General features: G+C 43.2%; 1 protein-coding gene across 1 annotated transcript in view; it reads right to left on the bottom strand.

The window, feature by feature from the left end:
- AK3 (adenylate kinase 3) overlaps positions 1–18,725 on the bottom strand; it is a 102,686-nt gene that overhangs the window by 12,017 nt on the left and 71,944 nt on the right. Inside the window, exons 3-4 of the mRNA XM_086961202.1 lie at positions 17,687–17,859; positions 14,831–14,949 (exon numbers count right to left, since the gene is read on the bottom strand). Coding sequence (XP_086817328.1) covers positions 14,831–14,949; positions 17,687–17,859 — 292 coding nt within the window. The remainder of the gene's footprint in view (positions 1–14,830; positions 14,950–17,686; positions 17,860–18,725) is intronic.

The following is an 18,725-nucleotide window of genomic DNA, read 5'->3' as shown; positions in this document are numbered from 1 at the left end:
ATTGAAAAGCAACTGCCATCAATAGCATACTGCATGCCAACTATGGACACCCTAATACAATAAAGTGGAGTGTCCTGTTTGGAGAAATGCTAAGAGCAAGAAGAAATTCCTTAGAAACTGCACATTCCAGTGGATACTCCATGGAAATTCTACTAAATGCAAAAAAACTGAGCAAAAACTAAAAGGAGAGAAGAATTACTAGTAAAGAAGGAAAGAATGCAACGAGAACAATGAAACCCGGTTGACCATCGATTATAATGTCAGGCACCAAGAAATAAGAAATGCATTCTGGAGTAATTGAAAAATTATATTATTTCATGATACCTTCATAGAAACTATATCAGAATACCCAAAAATAACATGCTGGAAAGTTGCTTCCTTCGGAGGCATACTGGTAGAAAGTCATCCATCGATCGTAAAAATAAAACAAAATAAAATGAAACCTGTTTACACCAACTTGACTTTTGGAGGTGTAATAAATGTAAAGCATGTTAACATGGGGTGAATAGAGCTACATATAAAATACATAATGAAAAGAGAAGAAAACATTATGGAACATATTACCTGTAAAACCAGTTGCGTCGTTTAAGAACTACAGTGCACATGCGGAATATCATAGATGGGGAGCACAACAAATAAAGTAAAACTGATAATCCTGCAACATCTATGAGCAATAGAAAAATCTGAATTTTTCTTATCCTATTGCCAAACACTTTTGGGAGAAACACGAAGGAAAAACACAAGGGTTAACTTTCTTTGGTGTGAAACATGTAAAGGCTGCAGAACGAGGAGGCAACCAAGAGTTGGTTCTGAGAAGGACGAATTGAGACTGATAATATTATTGGGGACAGAGGTTCCTCTTGCCCATAATCTGGATGCAGAATTATACATTACATTTTGAGAAACTTTTCGTGTGCACGGATTATTAATAACTTTTTAAATCCCCAAAACCTTTTTAAAGGTTGTAGTAACTCTGTAACTTTGCGATTTTTTGCCTTTTGTCCCCCACCTTCTTATGATAAATGTACCTCCTTGAAACATCATGCACTTTACTGAAAATGTTTTGAGAGCTTTGAATGATATTTAAAGAATGTAATAAGCGCTTAACTTTGTGATTGATGATAAGTACCCTTATTTGCATTATCACTTTTTGACGGCAATATGTAGTTGTGCTGGCCGGAAAGTCTGACTTTTTGGATAATGAACCTAAAATGTAGAATATGTACTTTTGTAATCATGCATTGAAATATCCCTTCTTCGCAGAAAATCATCTCCTATACAATTCTTATAAGGATGAATCAGTGGATCTTGAGCATGGTCATGATATATTACCAGTTACTCTTGTAAACAAATCTTTTTCTTAATGTTTTTCTCTTTTCATCACTTTAAACAGTCTCTAAAAAGTACCAAGAACAAATGCCTGCCATAAGTTTTGTTCCCGAGCATGCCAAATGTAAAAAAAAGTGTTTTGTTTCAGTCTTTAAAATGTTTTAGATCTAGAAATGTGATTAATGTTGTACTTTACGGTAAGGAGACATGATTATGTTTAGTCTAGACCTTGAAAACATGTTGGCGTTTTTTGCGCTTCAGTGGTAAAAATGGTGGTATGCTTCTGAGCAGCGAAGTTGAAACGTGATTGCTCTAGTTGTTTTTAATTAAATCAAAGATGGACTCACACACAGGCCTTGTCTTCACGCTAGGACTCTATGGTCCAGCTGAATGCCGAAACACCGAAACGTGTCAGCCGTCTTTTCTCTTATTCGCACTTTATGATGCTTATTGGATAGAAAAACTAAAATCAAGAAGAAACCTTTGCAGCTTATTTATTTATTTAGAGCTTGTAGAGCGCACAACTACCTCCAACGGAGGTGTCCCGGCGCTAACTGATACAGGAGGTGGAAGCATATTGCAGCGAGCTTACAGAAGCTAGGGGAGGTCAAAAAGCCAGGTTTTTAGATGTCCACGAAAGACAGATTCAGAATTAGCCTTCCTAAAATGTTCGGGTAAGGGGTTACACAGCCAAGTAGTTCTGACTGAACGACCGGCCACCAAACCTCGCTTTTGCAAAGCAGGGAGTTACTAGGAAGTCTTGATGATTGGATCTCAAGTTTCTTGTCTGATGGTATTTACGGAGTCTTTTCCTCAAGTATTGTGGGCCAGTTTCTCTGATTGCTCTGTATGCGAGAGCCAGAGCCTTAAATTCTCTCCTCCTCTTTACTAGTAACCAATGCAGGCTCCGCAGATGGTGGGATATTTGGTGTCGTACCGGGATATTTCTGATGAGCCTGGCGGCTGCATTTTGTATAGTCTGTAGCTCTCTGGTCAGGTAGTCTGGCTGACCCGAGTACAAACTATTTACGTACTCCAGCTGTGATGCATGGACCACTGTTTTCCTACAGTTCATGGGCAAACTATGGAGAAATCTTTGTATGGACTTCATTTTCCAAAAGCACGAGGACGAGACCTGGCTTATCGGAGTCTTTCATTAAAGGGCAGAGTCAAACTTGAATCCCAAGTTTCTAGCAGAGGACACAGGCTGAGAGAGGGGGGGGGGGGATTGAGCTCAGATAACCACCATAGGTCCAATGGTGGTGGGGATGGCTGGTTAAAAAATACAACCTCTGTTTTATCAGTGTTAAGCCTTAGACAGTTGTCAATCATCCAGGCCGAGATGTTAATCAGACATTGTTTAAAGTTTGTGAATGCTGCCTCAGAATAATCCCTGAAGGAAAACACAAGCTGAGGATCATCAGCATATGAGATGACACTTAAACCATGCTGTTCAATTAGCGGGGCTAAAGGGGTGAGATAAATATTAAATAGAGCCGGGTTCAAGGCCGTGCCCTGGGGAACTCCACACCCTATAGGACGCAGAGATGAAATATGGGGATGCAGCAATATTTTCTGGGACAGATATTCTAGAAAGGAGCCAAACCAAGATCGAATGGTCCCCCACATTTAATAAGAAGTATACCTTATGGGGAGATGCTTCGCATCAGACGTATATGCAGTGACTCATTGGACGCGAAGGAGAAGCAAATGGAGAGCCTAGACAGGTTTTTAGACAGAGGATATAGCTGTAGACTAGTGGAGGCCGCCATGAAAAAATCTCAATTGGAGCCAAGAGAAGAACTCCTTAAATACAAAGTTAAGACCAAACAAGGAGTTAAAAATGAAAACGCTAGCCGGTCCGACAGATTTTGACATACTCTAAACAGGAAAAGGAATTGAGGAGCATTATAAGGCGCAACTGGCACTTTATCCAGGATGATCCTGTGATTGGTTACCTAATGCCCTAGAATCCTGCCATTACTTTCCGCAGATCAACGAGTATGGGTAATACGCTGGCTAGAAACAGTCAGGAGAGTTTTAAGAAAGATACCTGGCTGTCTTCCAGAAAGGGTTTTTATAAATGTTTAACCTGTAGGGCCTGCCAGTTTGGTATACATACTAAGACCTACAGGACAGCATTCTCTGGTACTACTAGAGAAATCAAACAACATTTCGAGGGTAAAACGGAGACTGTGCGTATGTCCTGGAATGCGAATGACAGCTGATGTTTATAGGTAGTACACAAGCGTATTTTACCACATCTAAGGGCCATTACAAACAAAGATCAGAACTATCCTGTTGCAAGACATTTTCAGGCTGTACACAACAGCAACCTCCAATATCTCTGATATTTTGCTATAGAGACCATACCTTTGACAAAGAGAGGAGGGGCAGAGAAGCTCGTCTAAGACGATTGGAGACGAGCTACATATTGGAGTTCGACTTTAAGTGGCCGGGGGGGTTTAAATGCAACAGAGGACCTTCACACCTTTTTAGGTCTCGCGACCTATCGATGTGCGCAAGCGCATCGAGCGGAGCGAGAATTCATGTGGCGAAAACATCTTCAAACCAAAGGGCTTTCAGCCACTCGGTTTTCATGCTGTTCACGTGAACCACGTGATAACATGCACGCGCATTCAGGGCCAGCCAGCCCAGCACATCAAAGGGCTTCTCCTCCCCTAATTATTCATGGCCGGCCGCAGGCCGGCCGTGCTTTCAGTTTCCCGGCGGCTTCTCCTCACCTAATTAGGGGAGGAGAAGCCCTTTGATGTGCTTCACACCAATGCGCCTCAGTCATTCCTCTTGTTTGTATTTGCTTCCAGACTCCACGATCTGCTCATGTGCACAAGACGCTTTACACATTACACTCATCTGCCTGAAGTGGGAGTTTTAAACAAGCAAAGCTGGTCCTTCTGTACTTGCAGTTTCACTTCTAATGTGTGTTGTTATTTATCATGATTTTTAGCTGAGGTGTATCACGCTCGTTCATGAGTTTGATCTTTTGATACTGTGAAATGTTTTCTAAGTTGTTTTTGATTGTCTTACCACTGGAGGTCTCCCTGTGCTACATTTAGCCTCTGACACATGCAACGCCACGCAACCATGCAACGCCACTCAACCATGCAACGCCACTCAACCATGCACCGCCACTCACACATGCAACGCCACTCAACCACGCAACGCCACTCAACCACGCAACGTCACTCAACCACGCAACGCCACTCAACCACGCAACGCCACTCACACACGCAACGCCACTCACCCACGCAACGCCACTCACCTACGCAACGCCACTCACCTACGCAACGCCACTCAACTACGCAACGCCACTCACACACGCAACGCCACTCACACACGCAACGCCACTCAGCCACGCAGTGCCACTTTCACACACACTGTGTAGTGCACAATAGGTCTCGCAGTAGGAAAGTTGGAGATATTGGTTTTTTAAATGACAAAGCCCTTTATGTTTTTAACATGCAAAATAAAAGGCATTGTTATTTGCAATTGTAATAGCTCAGACTTTCCTACTGCGAGACCTATTGGCAACGCCAGTGCTTGTTATGAAGGATCTTAAGTTCTAGGATAGCCCTTTCCTACACATTTAGAAACTGTACTTTCAACTATGTTTTGAGTAATAAATATTATGTATAGATGAATTGAATCACTGGATTTGAATGAAAATCGGTTCTCAGCTGAAAATTGGACGAGCATAAGGTGAACCCTGTGTATTTAGGTTTTCTTAGGGCGATGTTTTTAATGATTGGTTTTAAGACATTTTGGGTAGGTTTTATCTATATGTCTTTTTATCGATCGTTTTAAGCATGTCGCTGGGTGATGCTTATTTATATTGGTTTTATACATGCTTTGCCCCCTTTGCACAATTCCTTAGAAAACTAAAAGTATCCTATATGCAATATCATAACTTGTAAAAATGCGCATATCTCTTGAATCCTTTCGGATTATCTCACTGTTGGCACTTAATTTGCACAAGTCACTTTAATTCATAGTACTGAGGCATAAGTCACTTTATTCATAGTACTGTAGCACCAGGGCACTTTAATTCCCTCAATGAATTATGAATTGAATGAATTTCCATTAGCATTACTGTTTTTATTAGACAGTATAAGGACTAGGGAAAGGTGCATATGAGTTTGTCCATTAAATCTTTTAATATGCGGGGGCGTGGTTTGGACGCCGAGAGAGATGGCGGCTCTGTGATTCTCTCTGCCCGTACGGAGGCCGTAAAGCGAACTTGGAATGAGCACCACCACTCCAGCACCGACACAAACGGAAGAATCTGCAACCGGAATGTGAGAGGAGCAGATTGAGGGCACGATCGACGATTTCTGCGAAGGGGAAGTCGAGTTTTGGCTGCTCCGAGGATTCCGCTCCGGTGGCTGCCGGGCTGCAGTGAGCGAAGGCAAACGAAGGACCGCGTGATTGCCCAGGATGTCGGCGAACGAAATGTGAGGATCCTGAACGGAGTCAGGACGGACTACTGAGGACTCCGGTGGTAAACCAAGTCTTTTGAAAGAAAGCGCGAAGGGAATCGTGAGTACTGTACCCGATCTCGGGTAAAATAAGAACACTACAGATGGGTGATTGCTGCTCGCGCTCACACAAGATGGCGGCTTAGTGTATTTTAACGGTGACTCGATATTCCCCATCGTAGCACATCGGCTCAGACACTGCTGTTACCGGCATATATTATGAGGGGAAGGAAGTGAAGGAAATTCACCCATAGGAGTGGTAGCGGCCGGGAAATGTAAATTTTGGCAAGTCTTGACTGCATTTGGCAATATTACCAAGCTTAGAAGAAAATGCAGGTTCATGGTTCCAAATCAGAAACGGCATTGCTAAAAAGACTGTGATCACTGCAACTCGTATATTACAAGTACTGTGTGCTGGATAAAAGCGATGGAAGCAATATTTGGAGATTTGTGATCTGCAACTGAGCCATGTGCTACACCAGGAGGCTACAAAAGGAATTTCAGTGAATGCTTGGATGTAGGTCTCTGGGGCTAGCGCCTACTACACGCCGCTATTGAGGATAAAGCAATGTCTAGACCAACAAAGTGGCTCTACTAGTGCAAGGCTTTACATGCACGTGGTGGCTCCTAAAATGGCGATGCAGGCTTCCACCCTAATTTGAGAAGCGCGCATTTCATCACGGTGTCTGAACAAGGTCAGGAGGCAAACAGATAGGTTGACTATCGCTCCGGCTCCTGGGTGGTCCTGAATGGTTATTGGGCGTTCACTGGTATCAGGCTAGAAAAAAGGACGGGAAGTCCGGCAACTACGAGTACTCCATAAAGGTCAACTACAATTACAGGAAGACCACTGTAAACGATCAGGCAGTCTACCCCACGGGCAGATAACAAAGAACTAGCGAAAAGCTTAAAGAGGCTTAAGTCTGATCTGCCTTCGCCCGGCAAAGGGAGGAAAGACAATCCGGACCAGATAGAAATGATACTTAACAGACTAGATGAAGTAAGGGATCTGGCGAAAGCGACCAAAGAGGAAGTAGCAGCGATCAGACAAGATAATCGCGACACCAACGCAAAACTGTTAGAAGCAGAGTTAAGGATTAGCAAACTCGAGGATATGGAAGTCAAGTCCTGCAACGCCATAAAACGTCTATGTATAGCTGCGGACCAAACGACACGGAAACTCGCTGAGTTGGAAGACAGGAATAGAAGGGGGAATCTACGCATTTTTAGTATTCCAGAAGGTTCGGAGGATCAACATGGGAACTGTGTGGCTTTTCTTGAATCCTGGTTCACCCAAGCTACTAACATAACTTTCCTGCACCCGTTGGAATTTGATAGGGCCCATAGAGTGCCTGGCAGGATAACTAAAAATCAAAAAGGCCCTAGAGCTATTGTTTGTAAGCCACTACGTTACCAGCATGTAGAACAAATTCTCACCTTCATGCGAAAAACAATTATATTCTGTGGAAATCTGCTAAGATCTACATTTCGCAGGATTACAGTAAAGAAACGGTGGACGTCAGGAAGGCGTTCTTGGCGCTCCGACCGCTGTTGAAGAAAAGGGGCTTCCAATATGGTTTCGTAGGTCCAGCGAAGTATCGTGTGATTATTCAAGGTTCTCCACACATTTTTTCAGATCCCCTGAAACTGAAATGTATGCTAGATGGCCCCGAGGACTTAGATATGGAGACCAACAATCCCGAAAGTCCAACAGACCAGGCCTCGGCCTCAGGTTACAAGTGAAGGATCTTCGTATTTCACACAATTTTCTTATGTGCTCCTCTTCCTCGTTGTGGAAGGGTATTGAATGTATTAGACTCTGCTCAAACTCTATTACCATTGAATGTCCTAGTTATGAGTGCAATTGTTATCGAGCTTTTGTCTAAGGAAAATGTCTCTACTATTGCCTACTAGTATAGCGATCTTCGAGTAATGGGATTCTGACTACGAGTTGTTACGTTTAACATGTTTCATCATATAGGCCTACGTCAGTTGGTAATGTTGTTGTTTTTGTAACTCGCACACACCAGCAGGAAGCCATGATACCTACACTTCTTCTCAAGAAATCTCTGAATCGCGATATATGTGCTAGGTTACTAGATGCTGGTTTACCCTGGTTACCTTAGTTAGCAGCAAATTACGAGTCTGCTGAAATTGTTCATATGTTCCAAACTTTTATGAATGTGTTCACGCACGGGGAGGATGCATTGCACTCTCTCTCCAATCAACATGCCTACTACGTACAGGTGGGGTGGGAAGGGTGGGGGGGTTGAGGGGACTAGGGGTCGGGTTGTGTGTTCTATGTTTTTTAGTTTTGTTTCTTCTTCTTGCTTGCATATTCTTTACTGCATTTATGCTTGATGGTGGGGAAGGTTATGGACTCTACTTTCGTTCATATGCCCTTTTCAGTCCTCAGGGTGTTGTCTCACTGGCATGCTGCTGTTGGTACCAAGTGACAGATATAATTATCAATATGAAGCTTCGATTGACTGTTCACACATAATACAGTTAGTACTCCAATGGGAGTGTGTAATGTGGACAAACTGAAGATATTATCTCTCAACGTTAAAGGTCTGAACCAACCTGTCAAGAGACAAAAATTTTTAGACTATATACGGAGATTGAAAGGTGACATTGTATTACTACAGGAGACGAAGCTTGAGGCTAAGCAGTTCTATCACCTGAGGAATAAGTTTTACAATGAGGTTGTGGGCGCAGAGGCTGTGCACAAAAAGAATGGTGTTTTAATACTTGTTGCGAAGAAATCAAAGGTAGAGCTTTTGTCTTCCGAAGTGAGTGACGACGGGAGGTGGGTTACGGCCAAACTAAGTAGGGATAATAACTCTGTTACGAACATCTATGCCCCTAACGCCAATAACCTCAAATTCTGGGAGGATCTGAATAAGCATATTGAAAATATCCCGGATAATGTTGTTCACATACTGGCTGGGGATTTTAATCTTCCGATGGATGCAACGTTGGATAGAGATTCCCACTGTCCCTTCAAAACTAGTAAATCTCATAAAGCCTTCCTCAATCTATGTCAACGCTTTCACTTAGTGGATGCGTGGAGGCTTCAGAACCCTACAGGGAGGGACTACACTTTTTACTCTGCACCACACAACACATATTCCCGGATCGACTACATCCTCATAACACAGAACGGGGTTCCTAGAATAGAGTCTACTACCATAGAACATCGTGTATTATCTGATCACTCTTGCATCTCCTTATCCATTGCAAATGTCAAATCCTCACCTCGTCAGACGTCTTGGCGCCTAAACGATGAAATCCTAAGTAATGATCAACACCGGTCCACAATACAAGCTTCGATCGCTTCTTATTTACAGATTAACAAAGAGGGGGACACAACTGATCTCATTAGATGGGATGCCTTGAAAAGTACCATACAGGGGGTATGTATCAAAATCTGATCAGCAATGAACAAAAACTATAATGCGAAGTTGGAATCTTTGGAGAGTGAAATTATAGACCTTGAGAGTAAGCATTTGAGGGATAGGGATGATATGCCTCTTTATGCCTTGGCGAATAAAAAATACGAATACAATAAAATAATTAGTGACAGAGCGGGAGTTTGGCTTGACAAAAGACGGAGATTTAAGCTTTGTGAGTCTAATAAAGCTGGTAATAGCCTAGCCTCGTACTTGAAGTTCAAGGTACAGAAGAATTCTATTAGCGTTATGAAAGATGCCTTAGGGTCTTCGCACTCAGAACCAGACAAGATAACAGAGGTGTTCAGGGTATTCTATGAAGACCTTTATGCAAAGAATAAAACGGTGGAAGAGGACAGGATTAAGAATTACTTGGATGAATGTGATATTCCACAGCTCTCTGCTGAGGACCAGGTTAGTCTCAACGGCCCGATTAGTGCTCTAGAAGTAGAAAATGCAATTAAAAGTCTGAAATCAGGAAAGGCTCCAGGCCCGGATGGCTTTAAGGCTAAATTCTACAAAACCTTCCCCTCTCTACTAGTTGAACCCCTACTAAATCTATTTCAGGAGATAAATAGCTCAGGTGAAGTCAGAGGCACTCTAGCAGAGGCAATAATCGCAGTACTTCCCAAAGAAGGGAAAGATCAGTCGCTCCCGAAAAATTATAGACCTATTTCACTAATTAATATAGACTGTAAGATCCTGGCTATGATACTCTCCGCCCGCCTTCAGAAGGTCCTTCCCCAGTTAGTCCACCCATCTCAAGCTGGCTTCCTTAAAAATAGGTTGTCTAGTGATAATACAAGGATTCTGGCACATGTGCTAGAAAAAGCAAAATTCCTAGACACGCCTACAGTGGCAATAACGTTGGATGCCGAAAAGGCCTTTGACAAGGTTGACTGGTCCTTCCTTGAAGCAGTCCTTTACAAATTTAACTTAGGGGAAACATTTACACGACTGGTAATGTCCCTATACTGCTGCCCATCCGCAAGAGTTAGGGCGGGTGGATCTTTCTCCTCTGCCTTCTGTTTAAAGCAAGGCACGAGGCAGGGGTGCCCCCTATCTCCTTCACTGTTTTTACTGGCAATTGAGCCATTCTTATATCATATAAGAAATGATCCTAACATCGCAGGCATACCATTTGGGGACTGCACGGTCAAATTAACAGCATATGCGGACGACGTGCTTGTTCTCTCTGAGAGAGCTGAGGAGGCCATACCTGCACTCATGTCGGATATTGAGGATTTGTCCAAGGTCTCTGGCTATAAGCTCAATAAAGACAAAACGGAGGTCAAACTCCTGAACAATATAGGTAATAAAGGGATTATAGGGGACTCTGGTCTTACGTGGCAGCCCAAGTGCTTTAAATACCTGGGGTTGGACTTCGATAAAGATTTGGTCTCCACTCTAAAAATTTATGAAGAATTGACTCTAAAAAAGATATCCACACTGCTGGAAGGTTGGTCTCCAAAATTCCTCTCCTGGTGGGGTAGGGCGGAGACGCTCAAAATGATGTCGACTCCGTTGGTTAACTATTTGGCCAGCATGCTCCCTATGACGTTCTCGAATAACTTTGTTACTAGGGTAGATCAGCTGTTTGGTAGCTTCCTGTGGCGGGGTAAGAAAGCCAGGATATCTCTAAAGAAGCTTCAATTGGCAAAAGATAAAGGCGGCCTGGATCTGCCTTCGTTCAGGAACTATCAAACAGCCTTTCTTTGTAAACAAGGTGCTCAATGGTTAACAAAATCCCCGATCTATACACCTATATGGATTAATATTGAGAAATCACTAGTGGGCCATGCTCCTCTTGAATCCTTGCTCACTATGGACCTGTCGCACTTACCACACTCCAAATATATAATGCTAAATACTAGGCGGGCCCTGCTTAGACTTGACCAAACACATAAAACTAATCTGACATTCACTAAATCATCTTTTATGTCCCTATGGAGAAATCCCTACCTCAAGCATGAGGGCAATGGACTCTTCTGGGAATCATGGTCCAAGAAGGGCATTAACTTAGCGAGAGATCTGTACGATGATGAAGATCCGCTCCCGTTCTCAACCTTGCAGCAAAAGTTTGATCTTACTCCGATGGATTTTTATGATTTCCTGAAAATCAAGGCGGCATTATCTGCCCGTAATTTCTCACCCTATATACCATGGCTAATAACTCATCCTATGCTAGAGTCCTATCCGCTACATCCACACATTGAGTGTTCTGCATGTTTATGCACGTATATGTACACGAGACAAGCAAGAGTTGATTTTCTTTTACTATTTGCCTTTCTGTAATTGTCCATCAATAACTGCATCGTATCATTTTTGTAATGGAAGAATTTTTGTACTGTCTTTACTTTTGGTTTGCTACTTCAATAAAAATGACCTGAAATAAAAAAAATGTAATCTTTTAATATGCAATTTTGCTTCTGTTGGTAATTCATATAGAATGATGAATTTTTGTATCAAATTGGTGAGAGACAGTTGAATCTATGGAATGCTTGCTGTTGAAGAAACAGTTATAAAGTGACTCCAGAGTTTGGCTTTTTATATATATATTTTGAATTTTTTAGTCTATACAAATGTTTAATTTCTTTTCACGTTTAGGTGAGCACAAAGGAGTAAGGATTTATACACTGCATCTTATCAGTTCATGAGATAATACCCAACAGCATTTATGCAGAAAAGCTTGTCTTGATTTCAATTTATTCTCGGAATTTGCAATTGTGATGAATTATTTATTTTGTTAGCATTGAAGCTGTTATTGTACAAAATTATAATTCTTGTTTTTGAAAATTATAGCAAGACAATTCGAAATGTATTTATACAGATAGAAAAAATACTACTATGTCGACTGATGATTCTGATGCACTTGCACTTTAAATTTGGGGCTTGTCATTACGCATGCTCAGGTGATCAAGGCCGCTTGGACGGCCGAAACGCGTCTTGACTGGATGTAAGAAAAGAAAATAATGCTGGCACAAAAAGTTGGTCTGCGCCCGTGATTCCGCGTCTAAGCGGGAAAATATTGTGAGCTGTTGCTGATATATATATATATATATATATGTGTGTTTTTGACTGAAAGGAGGAAGTCAGAAATCGATTATATATATATATATATATATATATATATATATATATATGTATATATATATATATATATATATATATATATATATATATATATGTCCATCAACAAAAATGAAGTATAGTACGCTCTCAGGAATCAAAACACAGTCCAAGAGTGAAGTGGAACCTTGGTTTTAATCACACAACGCGTTTCGGCGACTTGCCTTGATCACGTGTGACCAAGGCAAGTCGCCGAAACGCGTTGTGTGATTAAAACCAAGGTTCCACTTCACTCTTGGACTGTGTTTTGATTCCTGAGAGCGTACTATACTTCATTTTTGTTGATGGACATTGATTTTCCGGTTTGCTTCGCCGGAGTGTACGCCACTTGTCCACGGGTCACCGCGTTGCAACAGGAGCAGCTTTTGTGGGAATATATATATATATATATATATATATATATATATATATATATATATATATATATAAAAACACCTCCTCTCAAAAGAAAGAAGCAGGAGCCTCAGTGGGGAAGAGAAGCAGCAGCACCTTTATTTCAGACTAATGGCGTATGCATTTCGGCCGGTGTGGCCTCGTCAGCGCCTGCGGTGGTGAAAGCGGAAGTCCTGGCGTTCTGCAGCTTAGTAAGGCACCCAACCCACCAGTGATAGGTGCAGTGTCCTGGCTCCGCCCCTCAGCACAAAAGTCCTCGAATAGAAGGGTCCGTGTGGATCAGCGGACTCCATCTCCCAGGATGCAGCAGTGGCGCCCAGGTGAGTATGGCTGTGGAGCGGTCTTGAAATAATCAAGCAATTAGCAGAGGGAAAGGTGCGCTGCAAAGCGTCTGTAACCGCAGAGTGAAACACAGGGTGCAGCCTCGGGTCCCCAACGCCTCATCAACCATAGGGCCAAAATATATATATATATATATATATATATATATATATATATATATATATATATATATATATATATGGATTCCCCTCCTTTAGCTTCCAGCCGGTCACGAAAAGAAACAGTTACGGACACCAGGATTTCGTGGAATTTCAGGTCTTTATTATAAAAGCTATGACGCGTTTCGGTTAACAGAGTAACCTTGCTATGTATAAACACGCACACATATATATATATATATATATATATATATATATATATATATATATATATATATATATATATATATATATATATATATATATATATATATATATATATAGATATATATATCCACACACATACACACATATAAGGCTTTATACTTCCCTGCAGAATATGACATACTTACATTTTTGTGGTAAACACATATTCATTGTCAAATTTTATGTGGTAAAGACGTATGCGTTGTAAAGGCATTGTTGTTAAGTATCTGTGGTAAAGGCAATCGTGGTGCCGTCATTCATCTGCTTAATGTATCTATTTGCCACAATACACTGTGTTAAAACCAATAGCCTTTTAAGCCTCCTTCCATCATTACCTGCTTTCCTATAGACACCTTGGGGTTCAATTTGACAGTCACATATGCTTGTCTTCCTTCACCTCCTTAACCTAGATCTCTGTTCATTTCCACCCCATCTATGTCTGCAAGATCTGGTGTGAACTCTGATTCCACTTGACAAACATAACAAAGGCCCTCATAGTTACTCAGGTTTTGAGTAAGCGTGAATACAATAAACGCTCTTGGAAGCTTCATGCCAATAGGTATACTTTTAGACAACCCTTTAATTGTCCTTCTTACTAGTATGCTTTTTTCCCATGCAAGTGTGCATTTCAGATATAAAAAGGTCTTGTGAGATACCGGTAAGATACTCGTTCAAACAAACAAGGGTCTGTTAGTGAGATAATTTCTGCGCGCAGGAGTCTCTAGTGTACAAAAATTGTGCGAAATTGACCAATGCAAAATGTTTACCTTTTTGAGGAATTTCGCTTGATGAAATACTCGGGAGTTATGCAAATTTTGCCTGCGTTATTAAAGTTTTCTCAGGCCTACTTTTTATTCTTATCCTGTCTCTTCTTGAAGTGTTTCCTACTCATAGTCTCATCAACTTGGTGCTCCTCATGACATTAATTGGTACAGAATTAAGTGTTCCACTGCCCATACAATTTAAAAGACAAAGCAATCTCCGCTCAGTAAACACGTTACACATAAACCAAGATAAAACTACAACCCTACAAAAGTATTTACTTCAAGGGTGTCTAACCATAAACAATGACACACACAGTCCCCACAAGTGTCTGTAACAAAGGCAAGAACCTTAGGTTCATCATTTCATGGTTTAGGCTGCTGATAACAGCACAAAAAAAATAGTCCCATCGTTACCGTTCTCCTATAAAAAATGAGAACTTGTACAAAACTACAATATTTAGTTAGTGAAAGTTGCACAAGAAAGCAAGGGCATTAAAGTAAACGAGTTCTAAAATATTAACGAGTGGCAATATGGACAGACCATGCAGTAGCTAATATTAAGAGTGAAAAAAAGAACTCACCGATAATAATTCAGAACTGGTCTTGTGAGTACCTCATAAGCCTTGAGTCTCTTCATAACCGTTTCTGGCTTGTCATCATCACGTTGAACAAGAGGTTCACCAGTGTGGTCGTCAATACCCTGTTCAAATAGTTTAAACAAAATCTTAGTACACCATATTTCGAACACGGAATAATAAACTCTCCCTCCCTGTTGGACCTGGCCTCGTGGCGTGGTTCCCCCCCGTCCCTCAGCACCCCGTTAGCCTGGCCCTGCACTCAGAAACCCCTGGTCGTCCTGTCCATGTCCGCTCAAACCCCGACAACCAGCCCCGGCATGCCCCCGTACTCCTCCCCGGCCCTGCGCGCCCAGAACCTGCAAAGCCCCACAGGCCCACCGGCAGCCATTTTCCCTTTCCGAGATCCCTGACTCCCTGGGCCTAGCATGATCCCAGCCCGAGCGAACCTTAGGCTCCAGACACGCCAGCCCCCGCTGGGAGGGTGAGGGCTCCCCGAGTGAGATAAGACAGGGAGTTTCGATTGCACCTCCGGCCTTCCCTGAGAGACTGGTTTCTGTCACACCTCTGGCCATCCCCTGGGAGCTGGTTTAGATCGCACCTCTGGCCTCCCCGAGTGCTGGCTCCAGACCCTGCTGAGCGTCTGGGAATTCCCGGACGCACCTTCAAAGAGATCAAAGGGCCAACCGCCGGACCTCACCAACGACCAGCCCCCAAGGCCTAAGACCACCGCCTGCGAGGGTTCGGACATCAAAGGGCCACTGGACTATATCAAGGCCCGCCCAAGAACTAGCGGGCAGTTGTATCCTGGACAAGAAAGCCCTGCTGATCTGATTGTGGCTTACCCTTGGGGAAAACTGAACTTTGGAACTCTTCGAGCCCTGCTGACGCTGTCGCGGCTCATCCTCGTAACTACGGAACTGGAACATCAGAGCCATGCTGACCTCGTCGCGGCTCGACCTTGAATCTTAAAGACCTTCATCGAACCTCCGGAGCCCTGCTGACGTGGTTGCGGCTCCTCGAGAACTATCCTCCGGATCGAAACCTGCTGATTTCGTCGTGGCTCGAGGAGTACTCTGGTCTGGCTGGACCATCGGCGCTACCAACACGAACTGAACGACCTGAAGTGAGTAGGACATCCAGTACGAATACCATCTCCCATATCCCCCCGGCTCGAGGATTGCGAGCTGTGCGCAGGGCACGTTTCGTACTGGCCTAAAGACTAAGACTGCCCCGCTTCCCTTTTACCCGAATCTGAGACTTTACGATCCCTCGATCGCTTGTAAATAAGAGTGCTGAATCCTTTTCTGTTCATAAAGAACTTGTTACTGAAAACCTACAGTGTGGTGTCTGTTCGGAAGTGTGGTGTGATCTCAGTGTGTACGATTCGATACTCTAAGTTCTCCCTGGTGAGGACCTCTCGTTAAGACTCAGCATTATTGGCAGGAGAGGTGGGTCACGGAGAAGTCGGGTGGACATAGCCTGGCCTCTGGGACCGCCCCTTCTAACACTCCCTTCCAAAAGGACCATAAGTAAATGTATTTTTGTGACATTTAGCAGCATGTTCACAAAGGCATTTTTCGAATCTATAAGGCAGTACTACTGTAGTAGTCTTTTAGGTATTCGTTTATGCCTTTGTGAACTGGCTCTGAAAATAAGGTAATGGGAATATACATATACAATCTATACTACTATTATAAAGAGAGAACTTGCACCTTTTGGCCAGGTAAACTCGGGAACCACAGCGCCAATCTACACACCCGATACATCTATGAAAATGTCAGGGTGTGTAGATGGACATAGGCTATATAAATTTTTTTAAAAAGTAAATTAAAAAAATTACGTTTGTAAATAAAGTAGTCCCCTGAAAGTAGCGCCGGCTGGGACCTAGCGCTGGCCGGGACGTGACGTGCGTGATGACGACGACGAAGGAGAAGGGCGGTGCAGTGACTAGCGGCTGTGCAGTGAGGAGCGGCGGCACAGGTAAGGAAAGGGAAAGTGAGACTGATGCAGGGGGAGGAAAGAAGGAGGCAGCAGTAAATGAAAATGTCGGGGCGGGAGGGGGGCTCGAGTGAGTCTGGGTGGGAGGGGGGCGCGAGTGAGTCTGGGCGGGAGGGGGGCGCGAGTGAGTCTGGGCGGGAGGGGGGCGCGAGTGAGTCTGGGCGGGAGGGGGGCGCGAGTGAGTCTGGGCGGGAGGGGGGCGCGAGTGAGTCTGGGCGGGAGGGGGGCGCGAGTGAGTCTGGGCAGGAGGGGGGCGCGAGTGAGTCTGGGCGGGAGGGGGGCGCAAGTGAGTCTGGGCTGGAGGGGGGCACGAATGAGTCGGGGCGGGAGGGGGGCGCGAATGAGTCGGGCGGGAGGGGGGCGCAAATGAGTCGGGCGGGAGGGGGGCGCGAATGAGTCGGGCGGGAGGGGGGCGCGAATGAGTCGGGGTGGGAGGGAGTCGGTGCGGGAGGGGGTCGGGCGGGAGCGGGTGTACTGCCCCCAGCCCCTTTCTGCCCCAGGCAACGCTGGGGCGGGCTGCTAGTTAGTACATATAGAAAGAACTGTAATTCTTTGCACTTTTACTAGTAGGATGTTTGACATTTCGTGACTGGTTCCCCGGATGTATGTTGTACCATACTCAGAATTGCTTTTGTGACTTGGCTCCCTAGTGTGGTTCCCATAGAATATAAGGAGGTCATTCCCTAAATGCTCACAGTTTAGTGTGGGGCAAACCAAGACATGGCTCCAGTGTTGTTTCTATGCTCTAAGTAGTGAATAGGTAATACCAAGCACATTTAAAGCGATACAAGCAAAATCCCAAAAATATACACACACACACATCGATTTATACTAAATGCTAGGTTCATGAAAAGTACTTACGGCGACTTTGGGAGGACTGAATTCAGTGTTGTAGACTCTTCCACTAGCAGGGTGAATCCAGCGTGCAGTGAGGCGCTGTTTAATGGTGTCAAATGGTACATTTAAATCAATCACAGAGTCTATCTGATAAACTTTATCCAGCGCTTCCGCTTGTGGAACAGTCCTTGGGAAACCTTTTAATGGGAATTAAGATTCACATTTCAAAACGGTATACTGCAATTTAAAATGCATACATTCATTCTCTGAAAAATACTACTAAAACTAGGAATCAAAGATTTATCTATCTATGTTTTTAACAGACCTAAACAATCTTTCACAAAGCTAACAGGTCTCGCCTTTAGGACCTTCTGGCCTTGGCAATGGTTTTTAGAGATGCTGCCCAATAGTTTAGGTTGACATCACCTGCAAAAGGGAAACTTCTCTTTGCGCACTTGATCATTTTATCACTGCTTGACCAATTTGTAATAAATAAACTTGGACTATGAAAACTTATGTACATATAAGTAAAGTGTTTAAAACGTTAGGAGACTGGGCTAAAAGGTGTCAGTTTGCAATTTAACGTGGGTTATCAGGGTTTCATGGCTCTAACATGGTTTTCTCACAGTACATTTAGGTCACATAAAACCTCTCAACCCGCTACAAAGTTCACTACATTTTAAAGGCTCAAGTTATTCAGTGCTTTTATTTATGGTAAATTTATAATCTTTCATTCCTCAAATAAGGCAAAACGTAAGCATCAAATGTGCATATACCAAGGCACCATTTTTCTTTTTTTCGGGTCATAAAAGCGGCATTATTTTAAAAAAAAGGCAAACAAAAGCATCCCAACAAAAACAAAGAATTAAAAAAAATTACATGCACCACTACACTCTCACCTGTAAAAAGTAGCACATTGGGAGAATCATTGTTGTTTTATAACATTTGCCCACCCCTTTCTGCAGCTCTCTCCTTGGGCTGTAATGCAGGCCAAAGAGAGATGGAAAATAAACAATCGTTGGCAAAGCCAAAGTATCTGGCTTTAACGTGCTAACGGCATGTA

This window comes from Lissotriton vulgaris, chromosome 3_1, assembly GCF_964263255.1.
Source record: "Lissotriton vulgaris chromosome 3_1, aLisVul1.2, whole genome shotgun sequence".
Lineage (NCBI taxonomy): Eukaryota > Metazoa > Chordata > Amphibia > Caudata > Salamandridae > Lissotriton > Lissotriton vulgaris.
The sequence above is the reverse complement of the archived record's forward strand: the minus strand, read 5'-3'. Positions and strand labels throughout refer to the sequence as shown.